At 42.1% G+C, this 17,858-nt stretch overlaps 1 protein-coding gene and 1 pseudogene across 3 annotated transcripts in view; both read right to left on the bottom strand.

Moving 5' to 3' along the window:
- The window catches only part of LOC123094148 (ankyrin repeat-containing protein At5g02620-like), an 8,108-nt gene extending 1,493 nt beyond the window's left edge, over positions 1-6,615 (bottom strand). The window contains exons 1-2 of one of the 3 annotated variants that reach the window (XM_044516204.1): positions 5,768-6,615; positions 452-999 (exon numbers count right to left, since the gene is read on the bottom strand). In XM_044516204.1, the coding sequence (XP_044372139.1) occupies positions 452-886 (435 nt within the window). In that variant the 5' untranslated portion in view covers positions 887-999; positions 5,768-6,615. Of the gene's footprint in view, positions 1-451; positions 1,154-5,767 lie in introns of those variants that run through there. The other 2 variants (XM_044516206.1, XM_044516205.1) reach the window with 2 other exon arrangements.
- Positions 6,616-14,143: 7,528 nt separating this feature from the next.
- Positions 14,144-17,858, bottom strand: part of LOC123094105 (putative disease resistance protein RGA4) — an 8,067-nt pseudogene continuing 4,352 nt past the window's right edge.

Genomic DNA, 17,858 nt, shown 5'->3' with positions numbered 1-17,858 from the left:
AATAAAACACAACGAATTACATGTAGTTTAGTCTAATTTTTCATATTGTCGTAGGATTCTACAAACATACAATAAAAACACAATAAATTATCTGTATTCTAGTTTCAATTCTCGTATTGTTAATCCAAATGCTAAGGTTATATAGAACCATATCTCACTGAGATAAATTCCTGCATCAACACGCGGGGTATAATATATAGTTTGAAATTACTTGTAAATATAGTTTTAAATAGCCCGATATGTTGGCGCTATAGGATTTGTAGGGGTATCACGCTAAACACATAGTACAATTTAACACCATTTAACATGCTATGGCGCCAATTTTCTGTCAAACGTGCAATGCCATAGTATAAGTTGATATGGATAAGCTGTTACAACTGAGATGTACCAAATGAAAGATTAGATCTTTCTATTATTAAAAAAATATAATTAGTAAGATAGATTTACGTACCACCCCAAAATGAACACCAGTGGGTTTCTTGCTCAGTGCAAGATCTAATGCAGTTTGCCCATTGTTATTTGGTAAATTCAGCTGGATTTCCTTGTTCCACAGTAAGCAATGTAAAGTACGTACTCTTCCAGCCAGGACAGCAAGGTGTAACCCTGTGTTACCTTCATTGTCCTGCTTATCCATGATCGATGCAAACCTCCACACTTGATGGCTCGCACGAAAAAGACCAAAAATATAACGAAATAGAGTGTCTTTTTTGTCACAGATGACAAGATGGAGGAAGGTTCTGCCCTGGGCGTCCCTTAGTTCAGCGCAGTCGGGGCACTTCTCCAACAACACACGAACTACACAAGCCTTGTTTGCTATGTGTATAGGAAAGGACCCCTTGTTGTCAGGCCGATATGCTGAACATTTGTCAGCATTTATCAACGACATGACCGCTTGATCAAAACCACATGATGCTGCAAAATGTAGAGGCGTACTTCCGTTACGTCAGTCACCTTGTTTGCTGAGGTCCCTGTTCCATTCTAGTAGCTTATTTGTGATCCCTACAAACATAGTAGCAGGGGCAATAGACAAACATGTAAGAAATAGGCATCACCAAAAAGATACACTAAGACACAATATCCATGATCCAAACCCTACTATACATGCTTAAACACATTATTCCTAGAATTGATAGTTATTGCATGCATTTAAGCATAATTTAGTTACCTCCATACATGTTTAAATGAAAGAGCACAAGTTGGGTAATATCAACCAGTTATATTGAGTAAATAAAAAGTATGCCAAGTCACCAGTTTTGACCAAGTAGAGGCTAGTCTGCCAAGTTGCCAGTTCACCTGAGCCAATGATCACCCGATGTCGAAATATGAGAAACTTGATCATGCGCTCATGGATACCACCAGGAAACTAAAATACCGACTCCTAACTGTGCACGCACTTGAGCGTATCTAGTCTCCTTTGGACCATGACTTCCATTTTTTACTCTAATTCTATGAATCCGTCGGCTACATGCGACCCATTCATATTTGAATTGGGATGGTTACATTAGGAGGGCTTTGCCCATCTGATCAAGAACATTTGGCAAAGGCTGGATGTTGGTTGAACACCGATCCATAGATGGAATTTTAAAATCCATGCCACACGATAATTTCTAACTTGATGGGCCAAACACATCAGCGGTTTATATAAAAAATAAAAGTAACATCTCATCAGTACAATTGAAGACATCGGGAAAACTGCTGAGACTCATGCTCTATCTTCACAAGAGATTGGGATTAAAGACCAATCTAATGAGCTGATAACACCACTCTTACAAGAAGAGGAAATCAAATGTTAGCCGAGATTATAGCCTAGTTCATTAAATAAGGTGATAGTAACACACAATATTTCCATATGGTTGCCAATGGACATCACAGGAAAACGTGTATTCATTATCTCCAACAGGACTAAGACTGGATCGAAGTATTGGAACTTAAAGAGTTTATCACAAATTACTAAAATTCTATATTTGGGACTCTGGATGAGGGACATATAGCCACCGACGAGTCACAAACGGATGATATACCATACGTTAAGGCAGAAGAAAATGACATCTCACTACACCTTTCTTGGAAGTGGAGCTAAGAGCTGGGGTATTCCAAATGGAGCACAACAGAGCTCTGGGTCTAGATGGCTTTCTCAGAGAGTTCTATTAGGAAATATGGGATGTCATCAAGTCCGACATTATAGAGATGTTTAGTTCTCTTCATGCTCACCAACATGACCTATCCAGGCTAATTTTTTGGTGAAATAATATGTTTTGCCAAAGAGTAAGGAGGTTCAACAGGTTCAACAGTACATACCCATTTGTCTCCTTATTGTGAGATTCAAAATTTTCACCAAAGTAGCGACTAATAGGCTCAATGCGGTTGCCAACCATGTTGTTCGGCTATCTCAAACGACTTTCGTGAAAAGAAGAAATATCCTGGATGGCGTTTAGAGATCCTTTGTGAGACCACTCAATAGATGCAACGGAAAGAACATGTTTTTGATAATATTCTAAATCAACTTTGAGAAAAGCCTATGACAAATTCAACTTGTTTTTTCTCTAGCAGACCCTTAGAATGAAGGTCGTCTCAGAGAATGGCATGTGTGGGTCAAAAATTTGGCTGCTGGAGTGAGTGTGTCTATAAAGGTCAATGACAAGGTTAGCCATTACTTCCAGACGAAGAAAGGACTATATCAAGGTGATCCATTATCTCCAGTATTATTCAACAATCTTGCAAACATGTTGGCCATTTTGATTGAGTGCCAAACAGGAAGACCAAATTGTAGGGGTAGTGCCATGTCTTGTGGATGGGGTATTTACATTCTGCAATATGCATATGACACAATCTTTGTTATGAAACATTACCTTGACAAGGCTAGAAATCTGAAACTTTTGCTTTCATCTTTAGAGAAGATGCCAGGTCTCAAAAATTAATTTCCTCAAAAGTGAATTGTTTTATTTGGGAGAACCGGTGAGGCAGCCTCGCAATACACCAATTTGTTCAATTGTGCGCAAGGCCAATTCTAGATTATATAATTGGGAATGCCAAATCATTATCGGTGCATCACTAATGCAGAGTGGAAGTACGTTGAAGAGTACTTAGAGAATTGCCTACGTATTTGTAAATGCAAGTTGCTTTCTGTTGGAGGACAACAAGTATTAATAAATTTTGTGCTCACAAACATGGTTTTCTATAAGCTCTCATTTTTCCAACTGTCAAACTGGGCCCTGCAACGGCTGGATTAATATAGATCCACATTCCTCTAGCAAGGCGACAACAAAAGAAAATTATAGTATGATCAAATGGAGCATGATTTGTCAACCAAAAGACCAGGGAGAAGTTGTTATACATGATCTCCACGTCAAAAAAAGTCCTTACTTAGTAAATGGTCGTATAAGTTTCTTACCAAGGAAAGGGTCTAGCTAAGTCTCTTGCGCAATATTATATTTGGGCCCAAAAGTTGTGTTGCATGCATATTGCAAACCTGAAGATTCACATTTCTAGGTAGGACTGATGACGGCAAAGAAACATATTTTCTGCTTTGGATCCATTCTAATCAAGGAAATTGGCTGCAAAATGCTACTCTGAGGGAGCAGTACCCAGCCTTGTAGCGCATTTCACATGATAACAATGTTGCACTTGTGCAAGTTCTGAGCTCGTACCCACCGGATATATCTATCAGGTAGGATTTGGTTGGCTGCTTGAATTTGATGCACCTGACCCAGGTCCTGGACGTGTTTCACTGGAATCTTACTCAAAATTAGTCTTTCACAGCCTACTCTAAGTACCATGTGCTTTCTCATTCGGAGACTCCAGTGGACAACAACAAAATATGGAAGTAAAAAGTACCACTAAAAGTAAAACAAATATCATGTGATACCTTCACCAAGGAGTTGTGCTGATAAAGGACAACCTCGCACAACACAATTGCCAGGGAAGCAAGAAGTGTCATTTTTGTCATCATGGCGATATAATTAAACACATCTTTTTTGGCGCAATTTTGCACGTTCTGCTTGTTCAGCCATTCATGTAGCATCCAATTTTTAACCGCCCAAAGTGTTGCCAATATATATATCGGCTCAATGGCATACCTAACAAGTTTTATATACTAATAAGGGTGGGAGAATTTTCCATATTATGTCTGCTTTGGCTATGTATAAATGATATGATTTTTCATGAAAAAACTTTCATCTCCTCTTTGCATGTTATGTACCGTTCTACAGATTCGCTCTGTACGTGGTCTACGCTACATTGAATCGAGTACCGATCATTGTTTACGTCTATATACGTGGTTGGAGTGGGTAGCCTGGGAGGTTTTCCCCCATATGGGTGGCGGCATAGTCTACGAATGGGCCTCCATCCTCCGTGCTGTACGCATAGTTTCCGTCTTATATGACTTTAATGTTGTAGGTGTTTTATTTCTACAATGTGTGTGAGCTTGCGTTGGCTGTTTGTTTCCTAATTATGCAGAGGCTGGGTGTATAATCATTATGCTTTGTATCCTCTTGATACTTCATTATGAGTTAATAAAAACACCCTTTATTGGAGAAAAAACTGATACATCATTTTTTTATTCCCTCCATATCACAATGAAGCAACGCTCGGATATTGACACGGTCTTCAGGATCAACCACTAAAATTTATTGTAATATATGCTTGATACCTATGACAATTATAATATTTTGTAAATAATGTGTTTCAAGAGAAAACTATTCATGTGATTTCTAGGTTTCTAGTCTAAATGATTTACATGATATTGGTGCTCAGAGTTCTACAGGACTGGTTGAAGCTATGTCACAAATATCACTTATTTGTGAACTAGATGGAATCCAAAATACAAAGTTGAGAATGATTGAAAGACCATATATTACATATCATCAACTGTTAGAATATGATTTTTTTTTATAAAATACAATATATTCATAACTTATATAAATGGGTACAAAGACATTTTCTATAGTGTGTATATCTACACAGATAAAACTAGAATCATTGTGAAATAATACATCAACTTACAATCAATGTTGATTATAATTCTATAATTATTTGAAATGTTATAAATAAATTATCCTATATGTCATCACGAGATTGGAGGTAATTGTGATATGCTTGTTGTAATGCTTCTAGCTACTAGATACACCAAATATGCAATAATTATTGATATTTAGCATTAAAGACATCCAGCCCTGGTTCCCAACTTTCTTTAAATCTCGAGTAAAACTTGCACATCGGCAAACATGTTTGGCCGTGTCAAGCCATAGCCTATTGGAAACACAACGTGGATGAAATGGAGATAGACCGAGATGATAGACGGGAGGAACATTACTTGTTTAGAAAGGGCAAGAAGATTCAAAATATTTCGTTCACCAACCCACTAATTTATATTAAATTTCGTTATTTCTATCTAATTAAATATATGCTTACAAAATCAATTGAAATAAAAGATTTCCCAAACTAAAACAAATAAATGTAAGAGATTCCAAAGTTTTCATACTCATTATTTGTTTGTTATAACTTATGACTTTTATCACGACAATCATAACACACACAACACGCTACCAACGATTTTCATTGAAACCTTAAAGCCCATTGCATAATAAATGAACTTTCCAGTATTATAGCAAACGAGATTGTTTAGGTTTTAAACAATAATTGCATAAACTGAAGATGCTGCCCACCCATTAGCAGGGGCCACTGTGCTAGTTGGGAACCAAAAAATGCATAAAATATGATGGGACGGAACAGAAATACTCCTCGAAAATCGTACAACAATAATACAAACCTTGGCTCCTGAGAACTGCAACGTGCAAGACGTTTTGTCCATCTGGTCCAGAGTAGGACAACGCCTTGTCCTTAGAATACAGCAGCTCCGCAATATCATCGTGTCCTAGCGAGACAGCCAGGTACAATGGCGAGGTGCCATTAGCAATCGGGAGGCGAGCCAATTCTGCATCGACCTCCATTAGCTTCTCAACCATTCCCCTGATCATCTTCTTGTCGGACAAGCGAAGGACCTCATGGAGGGCTGTCTGGCCTTTGTTGTTCTGCTTCCTCAGCACTGCCTTCACTCTCGCGTCACCACCCCCATCCGCCATCGCCAGATGGATGAGGTGAGAGACCATTTTGATCCTCCCAGCTCCGGCTGCGCAATGCAAGGGCGTGTCCCCCTTGTTATTGCCGGTGCCTAGGAGGTGCTTGGCCTTGCTGTGGATCAGACTTGCGCTCTCCAGAAACTCAGAAGTGTCTCCAGAAGCTGCAACCACATGGAGAATTGACTCCACCCTGCTGATGGCGAGGGAGTTTTCCTCAATGTTGACGATGACTTCAGGCATGGGCACAACGAGCTGAACTGCAGTCGCAGTTGCATCGTGGTTGCCCAGAAGATCACGCAATCTTGCCGAATTGCCCTCCCGAGCAGCCATCATCAGCAACTCAGGGGCTGACTCGGAAGGTCGCATTTTGTTCTCTGGCTCTGTTTGCATGCAACTGATGTGTGTGTGGTATATTGATTTTTGATTGATAACACACGCACCATTTGTCAGGTACGTGTGTATATATAGTTAGCGCAGCTGCAAATTTGCATTGGCATCTTAATTATACTCATTTGCAATGAGATGGATACTTAACTTGGGCACTTGAGATGATGTCTTTCCTTTCCTTGGATCGCCAGCAAAGAATATTAGCCGGCAACAGGTGCTGTGTGAGAACCTGAAACCTACCTACCTGACTACAAGGCAAGCAAGAATATCTTATCGAGAGATGGCAATGAATATAATCTTTCTTTTCTTCTTTGCCTGGGCAAGGCATGTGAATTCTGTCTGAATTCATGCTCGAGGTGAAGCAAGGCATATATCATCGGGATCTGGTACTAGTAGCTTTGCTTCTTTATATCTTTTTTGGTGCGTGGAGCGTGGTGCACTTTATGTTGTGGGGGCTGTACATTCCTTTTTGTCCTTCCTCTCATATCAAAAACAGCTAAACATTGTCTCGCCAAAAAGGAAACTAAATATTGTACCCTACAGTTTTTTTTCAACAAAAATGATCTATCTTTGCTTGCCTGAGAACTAATTGGCACACAATTAATTCAGACCAGTGAATGTTTAGCTGTGGGGTGGGTCAGACAAATTTGTGGGGTCAAGGATTCATATCTCGATTCCTTACTATCTAGGCAATTCCTTACTCCCGTTCCAACCCCTCGACCAGCCGGCTGGCTGGCCAGTCCGCAGAGGTGCTACGGCGATCCTACGGTTATGGAGCGAGGAAGAATGGACGGAATGAGGCGGAAGAGGAAGAAGATTGCCTCGCTGGCGCTGTCCCGGATTTGGGGATCGGCTCGCTCGGCCGTCCGGCGAGACTAAGCAGAGGAGGCGGCTGCGTCAATCTCGGTTGGGCCTCGTGGTGCGGCAAAAAAAAGATGGGGTCATCTCGGCATACAGTTATCCTGTGCTAACATTAGGCTGAACTGTGATCAACACATTAGATGCTCGGCCAACGTGTTTGGCATGAATAACAAGGCGCCGGGCCCCGATGGATTTCCAGCGGAGTTTTATAAGAAATGATGGCATATCATTAAAGGGGATTTGTTGCCTTTGTTCAATGATCTGTTTGCTGGACAACTTCATCTTTTTCAGCTCAATTTTGGAACGATCACCCTTCTTCCTAAGAAAACAGAGGTTGTGAGAATTGAGCGATTCAGGCCAATCTGTCTTTTAAATGTTAGTTTCAAAATTTCACCAAGGTCGGGACCAATAGGCTCACACAGATCGCGCATGCTGTTGTGCAGCCTACCCAAACTGCTTTCATGTCGGACAGGAATATCCTTGAGGGGGTAGTGGTCCTTCATGAAACACTCCATGAAATCCACACGAAAAAGCTGGATGGGGTTGTTTTCAAAGTGGATTTCAAAAAACCGTACGACAAAGTCAAATGGCCATTCCTTCAACAGGCCTTGTGTATGAAGGGTTTTGATGAGGCTTGGCGACGCGAGGTAGAATCCTTTACGCAAAAAGGGAGCCTTGGAATTAAAATAAATGATGATATAGGGCATTATTTCCAGACACACAAAGGCCTGAGGCAAGGAGATCCAATGTCCCCTATTTTGTTCAACATTGTGGTTGACATGTTGGCAATTCTCATAGGTAGGGCAAAGGAGGCCGATCAGGTGGGTGTCTTGGTGCCCAACCTAGTTGATGGGGATGTGTCCATTCTGCAGTACGCTGATGATACAATCATCTTTATGGAGCATGACCTGGCAAAAGCGAGAAATATGAAGCTGGTGTTATGCTTATTTGAACAATTGACCGGGTTAAAGATTAACTTTCATCAAAGCGAGTTGTTCTACTTTGGTAGAGCCAAGGAGGAACAAGAGGCTTATAGGCAATTGTTTGGATGTGAATTAGGGGCTTTACCTTTTACTTAACTAGGTATACCCATTCACCATCGTAAGCTAACGAACAGAGAGTGAAAATGCATCGAAGATTGGTTTGAAAAGAAACTTAGTTGCTGGAAGGGCAAACTTATGTCATATGGAGTCCGGTTAATTCTTATTAATTCGGTGCTCACAAGTATGTCGATGTTCCTACTATCTTTCTTTGAGGTTCCAGTGGGGGTTAGGAAAAGGCTGGACTTCTACCGATCAAGATTTTTTTGGCAGAGTGATGAACTTAAGAGAAAGTATAGACTCGCCAAGTGGGATGTTACTTGTCGACCAAAGGACCAAGGGGGTTTGGGTATCGAGAATCTTGACGTCAAGAACAGATGCCTGCTTAGTAAGTGGTTGTATAAGCTTTCAGTTCAGACTGACGCAACTTGGGCGCAGATTCTCCGCAACAAGTATCTGCATTCCAAAACTTTGTCACAGGTGATAGTGAGACCAACTAATTCGCCGTTTTGGAAAGGGCTTATGAGAGTTAAGACAGTCTTCTTTAATAGAACAAAGTTTATTGTCGGTGATGGCAATGATACACGGTTCTGGGAGGATAATTGGCTGGGTGATACACCATTAGCACTACAGTACCCAACCCTGTATCGTATTGTCTAGCGACGTGATGCGCTAGTTGCAACGATTATGCAGTTCATTCCCCTTAATATTCAGTTTTAGAGGGTGCTTGTTGGTGATAGATGGGAAGCTTGGCTTCATCTGGTGCGTAGACTGATGGAAGTCCAGCTAGCTCATCAGCCCGATCAGTTGTGTTGTAAACTTACTAGGTCTGGACAATTTACTGTTAAGTCGATGTACATCGATGTTATTAACTCGACTGTCATTCCTAGTTCCAAACATGTTTGGAAAGTAAAAGTTCCTTTGAAAATTAAAGTGTTTATGTGGTTTCTCCATAAACAGGTTATTTTTATAAAGGACAACTTGGTTAAGCGCAATTGGACAGGATCTACTAGGTGTAGCTTCTGTGATCAGGACGAGACCATTAAGCATCTCTTCTTTGAGTGTCCGTTGGCGAGAATTATGTGGCGCTCCGTGCAAATTGCCTTTAACATTACTCCTCCGACTTCGGTCGGGTCGTTATTTGGAACGTGGCTGGATGGGATAGAGTCCGATATAGCTAGACATATTCGTGTAGGAGTTTGTGTGTTGTTATGGGCAATTTGGAACTGCATAAATGATTTGGCTTTTAACAGAATAACTACTATTCACTTTTTGCAGGTTGTATTCCGTGCTATGGCGCTGATCCGTATGTGGTCCTTACTTACTCCGACGGAGGCCAGGGAGCGTTTGGTTACTGGATCTGTTCGGTGGGAGATGGTAGCGCGGGATATCTTCAACCGGTTTGGATGGCGGTCTTGTAATAGGATAGGCAATTAGTTTTTCTATCTTTATTTTGCCAGCCGGTTGTGGCTTTATGGCCTTTCCTTGTTTTGGCGTCGAGGCTCTATGTGAGCTCGCCTTTATTTTGTTTCAAGACTCTATGACATTGTTGAACCTATTTTATTTATTTAAGTGGGTCTGAAACATCAAATTCAAATGTGGGCATGTGCAAGGACGGTACAGAGAGATCTTTTATCACGCTCATCTACAGAAATTTAAAAGACAAGAAAAATATGGTTGTTCAATATGTTCAATGAGAGATGGGTGGAGAAAGAGATAATTGTTGGAAGTTCACCAAAACCAAGTAAATAAAATGTCACAATTACACACCTTTCCCCATTCCACAAAAATAGTTGTCAAAAAATTGCATGAGATTTCTTTCGTCTCACAACTACCATGATGTGTTGATCCATTCAGATATATTTATGTTGACTTCACATATACATTCTTATTAAACTACTGACACTAGAGCTAAAAATAATAAGCTAGCACCAACGAAATGTTATGGAATGTGCATTTTCCACATATATTGGAGTTCCTCGATCAATCTTTATTACCCAATATACCTGACAGTAATTCAAAGTTGGTTAAAATTTGATATCTAACATTCCTGTTGTGTAGGGTCGTACCTCTAAAATCAAAGTTTAGGCTCTCTTGTAAAAAAAGTAAAATTAGACGTCCTACATTCTTATTGTGCAGGGCCGTACCATTGCACATGTTGGAACTGACAGGTGGGTTCTCCATGTCATAATCATGATTAAAATTTAACCATTCAGTCACTTGGGTTTTTTGGAATAGCCAACCAAAATAGTGATAGCATTTTAGGAAATTAAGAAAGTGGTAGTTTCCCGTAATCGTAGCCCATAATGTGGTAGTTTTTTGCTATTTACTCGGCCTTGGTCGGTTGTACTGTCATAACATGAATTGGTTCGACAACCTGCTAGTTAATAGGCTGGTCATTTACCACCATGCATGTCATTGAATTTGAATGGATGAAAGCTGGCTAAGAACATGCTCCTCCCATATAATTGGTATGTGCAGAGCAGTGTGACCCCAGATATAGTGGAGCAACTCAAGCTGCGATAAGTCACAGAGGCAAGATAACGAGTGAGCAAGAGCGTCTATGCGGAGCTGATGTTGTGTGGCTCATACATGTACATGGTTAGAATAAGTTGATGCAGTACATACTAGGAGCCTAGGCATGTGAGGCACTAGGAACATGGAAACATAGAGGAAATCCCAAAACTGTAGATACTCTCTGATCTAATGTAGAGTAGATTTGCACGGACTAGGCCTTCACTGTCTAAACTTACGCGTTAAACGCCCAATATTAAGGTGAGCAATGAGAACAAGTCACCGATGTGTCCTCAAGCCCGTCACTGATGATGCATCCAAAACCAGAAAATTTGCAATAAGGTCATCCGACACCAGAACAAGTGATAGCTTTGGTGGGTGAATATGTCCGTTAACGACGTGGTCTTGCTCGGACGATGCGGCTCGGAGGAGGAACTCCATCACATGACCCCGGATCCACCACTCGGATATTACCACGCAGTTGTATTCTTCCATTTATTGAGATTATAGTTTGTAACTTTTGGGCAGGTGTCCCAACACTTGAAAACACTATACTCTTATTCCGTGTTCTACGGAGAAAAACAAATAAGAAGCAGCAATTTACATGGCCGCAATCATCACAATATGGGTGGTGGCCAACCTTTTTCAATTTTATTGTTAGTCTAAATATCTATTGTAACATTATGATTAAGCAACTTCACATTCATTGCACTAGAGTATTCACATGATAAATGGGTGGGAGTGTCATGGCAAACATCTGGTTGAAAACAAGAACTTCAGTCTGAGCCATCATTGCGAATACACTTTTTTCTGAAATCACTCTTTGCACTTACACATAACCCTAACCTCGATGGAAGTCCAACTCTGAAAATTACATCTACAAAAAATCAAGATTTCCCGTCTCAGAGCTCCTGTAACGGTTGGGTCAGATGAAGAAGCAACAAGGTTTTAGCTTAACTATGGGTAGGAGGGACGGTTCATGGAATGGCACTAATGTCGCGGTAGAAGTGGGAGGCACTTGGAACATGAGTATAAGTGCAATAATGACTGGTTGTATGCATGGGTGTTTGACACTTTCTTTGATCAAAGCTGTGAGAGTTGCTCTTGCTTCATACTATTAATCAGTGGTAGAGTGCCAGCATGGAGACTTGGTGACCTTCTGTGCTCAGTCGCCATCAAGAAAGAACATTGCGGGGCTGGCACTCTCTCTGCCTTGACATCTGAAGCTTGCTGAGATGGTGCAGAGCATGAGATAGCTAGCAAACAGGCCACGCGCAGCGATGGACGACAGACATGCAACCGGGCCGATAATATGGGAATACAACGGGACGGAAGAGCTTGGCTAATTCAGTTTTAACTGTTGCGGTCATATGGGTGTCATGTCTTTCACCAAAAAGAATACGAAGAGATGTTCAAAATGGGCACACCCTTGGCTTGGCTACATACAGTCAGTCCCCAGAACGAGTTTTAGCCTTTCCTCCTCCGCCGCCTCTCCATCGGTTGGGTGAATACTCGAGTCTAACTGTCCCCAAAAACATTGTGCCACATTATCAGGCACTGATAAACTCCTTTCATCATGGACAGAGTTATAATTTCAGTTTTCTCACAGGCGAATAGTATTTCGAACAGGGTTGATGCACCAGCAGTTCGTCCCCATGGTCACAACCAATGTTCATTATATGCGTGCAAAACATACATGCACTGAAACAACTCCAAAAAATATATTATGTCGAGTATGCCAAGCTAAATATGATTAACGTACCACACGATGTGGATGTGGACCTTATGGCCTCTGCACAAGGTCAGTCTCTTGCACATGCCATGCCGGTTTTTATTATTTAAGACTTCTCTTGGCTGTTGAAGGAAGCGACCTATAAATTGTGATAGAGGCAGTTCAACTTGTCTACAAGCGGCATTCAACGATATAGTTACAGGACGATGTATCGGAATTCTTCAGAACCTGAAACTGACCTGACGATGTAACTTCTTTACTTCCGGTTTAGTTACAACTTCCTTCTCTCTTCCTCTTCTATGATCGATAAACGTACACAGTAACAAACCAATGTGGGTTGTGAATCTCTCCGGTAACTAACAAATCCAACGCGTCCCCCAGTTTCCTTGCGCCGGTCAACATGTCAATGCATAATTTGAGGAGGTAGAACAACCTATAACAAACCATATGTAATTCTAGGCCCCGTCTTCTTTTACATTGATGCATGAAAGAAATGAACCCATGAACCGATATAAGCAGCAGCAGGTTCCGTAGTACATGCAGTTTATTCCAGCAGCTAAATAGCTTATATGTTCACACAACCCAACTCAATGAGTAGTCGTCGTTAGAGGGATGGTGTGAGAGACCGTTAAAATATATTCAGATTCAGGCAGCTCTGGTATACAAATAAAACTCAGGTTCGGCCATCGACCGGGGAAGCACCAGGCGGCGCCCACCTGGCGTACGATCGGTCAACCTGGCTGACTTCATCAACTCCGTTCTGCTACAAGTAAGTGAGGACCGAATTCGCTTTGCCTACTTGTCTGAATTTGGTTACAGATTCAGTTGTAGAATCTGGTTACATGCCTATCTGAGTTTGTTTGAGTGCTACTGTTGTCAATCAGTGTGAAGTTTCAGAACCAAACGTACGAAAGAAATAAAGTGACAAAAGCCCCCTGGTTGTGCAAGTGGAAACCAGGAAGGGCTACTTGTGTAGTGCCCTGTTTTTTCTCTGTTTGATTTTCAGAACCCGAATTCTTGCTGGCTCAAGATGTTAATCAAGGGCAAGTAATGCTAGCTTTCAGTTCATAGTTACGTGAAATATGCTAGCTCTAAAGTCACGGTACAAGAAACAAACGGACGACTACTATGCATATGCAGTTGTGTTCTGGGCTCTGGCTATGCATATGTTCCAACAAACAAATTCATAGTGTCATACAGTTACAGCTCAACCTGGAGTCAGAATTGGTAGTACAAAAAGGTTCTTTCTTTATTGAACGAATGATAGACCACCTTCAGTAGTACATGCAGTTAATGTCCCAAGCAGGTATCTGTAGCTAACTTATATACATACATACAGGCCGAATTAAATAACCACTGCTAGTACTAATAACCAAAGAAAACTGGGAGGGATACAAAACAGGGACTAATCTTGCTGCACGTCAAGTTGTGTGAGCAGCACTGTATGTGTATGTAGCTAGCGGGAAGTTAACAATGGAATGTTGATGCCTCCTTAACTTGTCACTCCTTCCTCACCAAGAGTCATGTCAGGGTCATTGGTCTTGGTTGTCTTGTACATCCTCGATGTCTTCACACTGTTTCAGACCATGACCACTCCTGCCAAGCAAAACGAGATTGCGGCAAGTGTATATTCAGGCTCTAGCATATGTACCACTGAACTACAAAGATGATATGGAATCAACGATAGTAGATTCAGAAAACAGATTAGCTACACATACCGGAAGAGCAATGAGTTAACAATATATATTACCTGTGGGTCACCATGCTGTACGGCTCGCTTGTATAAAATAGGTGCCATTTCTTTTCAATATGTGCACCAAGATCATCTGCATAAGCCTCAACATGCTGAATATGACCGAACTTGTCCCACTCAGGACCAGATTTTCCCAAAGCCATGCAAGCTAGTGCCTCTGGACCGCAGTCCAACAACAAATGACATGGCTTTACAGCTTGCAGGTATAACGGGAGTGGTGTGTCATAGTGAACTGTCAACACGAGTCTTGGGAGTTGATCCATCCCATGCAGAGACTTAAGGTTCTGGCAGCAATAGACCCCAAGCTTTTGCAACTTGAGGAAATTGGAGATATTAGTCAGGTTGGGTAAGTTAAATAGATCAAGCTGGACTACAGAAGCAAAGTCCTCCACGGACTGAAGTCGCTGGACATTTGATATGGTTAACTTTTTCAAAGTCCTTGCATGTGTGGCTAGGCCAGGAGGGATACACCTCAATTTGCAACTTTGAATAAAAAGCTCCTCCTCCCACTCCCACTCCTCCCATTCCACCAGTCCATTCAAGATCAGCTCGTGCAGTCTTGAAAAAGCAACCACAACCCGGGATGAAGGATGATGATGGTGACTATAAGGCTGCACAAATTCAGGACCCACACGCTTAATTGCTACAGCCCGGAATACCTCTAGGTGCTCCAAACAAGGGAGCTGACACAGTCCATCAGGGAGTTGAGTGCAGCAAGCCAGGTCACGCAGCTGTAGAATCTTCAAGGACTTGAGGAGTGCCGTTGATGTGTCCCTCATCCATCTTGGGAGCTGGCACCCATAATATCCTTGGATATAAATATGCTGTATGCAAGGTGGAGGACATAGACCATCAAACACCTCCTCAATTACTCTAATTACTCTTTGATCTTTCTCGCTGACACTTCCTTTCTTCTGTTCATCATCGCCAAATCCACTGCTGCAGTTTAAACGCAGAATGGAGAGATGCACCTTTTCACAAAGCCTGGCCTTCCTGGCGAATGAACTAGCAGATACATTCTGTAGACCCACTAATCTGATGCACCTAAGATGAGAAAGAGGCCCAAGCTCTTCCAAACTGCACCAATCACCATCCATTTGAGCTGGGAACCCAAATATTGTCCTCAAATTTCTTAGAGCATGGAAACCCCTAGGCACACCAGTTACACATGTGCCATCAAGGTCAAGATATCGCAGCTCTTGTAACTTCACAATGCTATTAGGAAGGCTCACAAGATTCCCGCAACTATCAAAACTAAGATGTTGCAACAATTTTATCTTGTGGATGTCATCTGGCAAGCTATTTATACCATTGCAGTTTTTTACTGCCAAGTACCTCAAGTGTTTCAGTTGATGCAAACATTCAAGCAATGCAACACAGTCTATAGACTCCATATGTAGAGTCCGTAAACTTGAAAAAATAACCAAAGAATCACCAGGCTGAATCTTGAAATTACCAATTAACATTATGGATCTTAGTGATTTTTGCTCTTGTAGACTTCTCAACTCAAATGTATCTGATTCTACTCCTTTTGTTTCTACAGACAACCTAAGATATCTTTGCATACTGCTAGTATTACGAGTAGACTCTCCATTGTTCAGTACTAGTGATTCATTTCTACTGACATATTGAGCAAATGAACGAGGATATGATGTATCGGGCTCTATAAGGTTCCTTAGTACTAGCTCCTTATGGTACTCAAATCCAAGTTCTTCCAATCTATCTGAGTCCCCATGAACAAATCCTTCACCAATCCACATGCCGACATATTCGCAATCTTGAAACATTGTCTTTTTAGGTTTAAGTGAAAAATGCAAGAAGCATTGTTTTAAACAAGGGGACAAGTCCTCATAGCTAAGATATATTGCATTATTTAGCTCTTCAGGCATTTGGGATACTGACCATGCAGCATCATTCAAGAGCTTTCCCCAAGCATGGCGTGATTTCTCCTTCTGGCATAGGAGTCCTCCCATCACTTTTATGGCAAGAGGTAACCCATCACATTTTTCTATAATTTGCAATCCGATATCTTTTAGCATATCAATCGTTGGTTCACTTTTCTCCGTTGTCAGTATCTGCAATCAGTTTAAGCCCAGAGTCAATAGTGAACGCATAAATTTCTTGACTCGTTAAACTGTTAACAAATAACCATTGTATTATTTATTTGAGATAGAGTTGATGTAACTCTCACCTGCTTGGTAAGTAATGACCATGCATCTTCAGGTCCCAATTTGTCAACATGGTGGTACGGGTTGCACGGCTTTTAGGCCTCGGGCAACAGTCACATGTCTTGTGGTGACAAGGACTCGGCTACTAGGAGCGCCGTAGCTGAACGGGTCCTTGAGCAAGTTGTTCCATTCATTGTCTCCCCACATGTCATCCAAGACAAGAAAGAACTTCTTGTCTTTTATGGCGACGGCAAGAGCCGGCACAAGTAGAGATTTATCTTGAGCCCCGCCGTCTGGGAGCTTTCCTTTGGCGGTGATGATGGCAGTCTTGAGTAGCTCAGCCTCGCTGAATTGTTTTGTGACACTCAACCATATCTTCGTATTGAACCCGTGTTGGATAGCCTCATCATTGAAGACCTTCTTTGCAAGGGTGGTCTTGCCGATCCCACCCACACCCACGATGGCGACCAACATGATATCATCAATATCATCTTTGTTAGTGAGCTTTTCCACAAGGGTTCTTGTATCATCTTCAATCTTCTCTCCCACCACACCCAACCGCTCCAGCACTGGATCTGTCTTCCGGCAAGCAGCACTGGGTCAGACTCTCATCCGATCTTCATAGGAAGTGAGATTGAGGAAGCTGAAGGAAGAGCTTCGCTCCTTGATTGTAACGCCCCAGTTTCGATGCGCCAGGTGTCCTTCAGTTATTCGTCGTCATTGCCATGTCATGTGCTTGCGTGTTGCACTTTGCCATGTCATCATCTGCATTTCATATCATGTCATCATGTGCATTTCATTTTGCATACGTGTTCGTCTCATGCATCCGAGCATTTTCCCCGTTGTCCGTTTTCCAATCCGGCACTCCTATGTCTCCCGGCACCCCTTTTTACCTCTTTTCATGTGCGGGTGTTAAACGGTCTCGGAATGGACCGAGGTTTGCCAAGCGGCCTTGGTATAGCACCGGTAGACCGCCTGTCAAGTTTCGTGCCATTTGGAGGTCGTTTGGTACTCCAACGGTTAACCGGGTAACCGTAAAAGCCTCTTTCGTGTGCAGCCCAACACCCCTCCCAAAGTGGCCCAAAACCCATCCAACTCCCCTCCATGCTCTCGGTCGTTCGATCACGATCGTGTGGGCGAAAACCGCACCTCATTTGGAGTCTCCTAGCTCCCTCTACCTATAAATATGTGATCTCCTCCGGATTTTCGCGCAGTCCAACCCTAGCCCCGCTCCCCGCGCGCCACCGGACATTTCATCCCCGCCGCCGGACATGTCCAACGCCACCGCGCGCCGCCGCTTCATCCAATCCCGCGCCGCCACGTGCC

This window comes from Triticum aestivum, chromosome 4B (genome assembly GCF_018294505.1).
Source record: "Triticum aestivum cultivar Chinese Spring chromosome 4B, IWGSC CS RefSeq v2.1, whole genome shotgun sequence".
In the NCBI taxonomy this organism is placed as follows: Eukaryota; Viridiplantae; Streptophyta; class Magnoliopsida; order Poales; family Poaceae; genus Triticum; species Triticum aestivum.
Note: the sequence above shows the minus strand (reverse complement) of the source record. Positions and strands in the feature narration are given on the sequence as shown.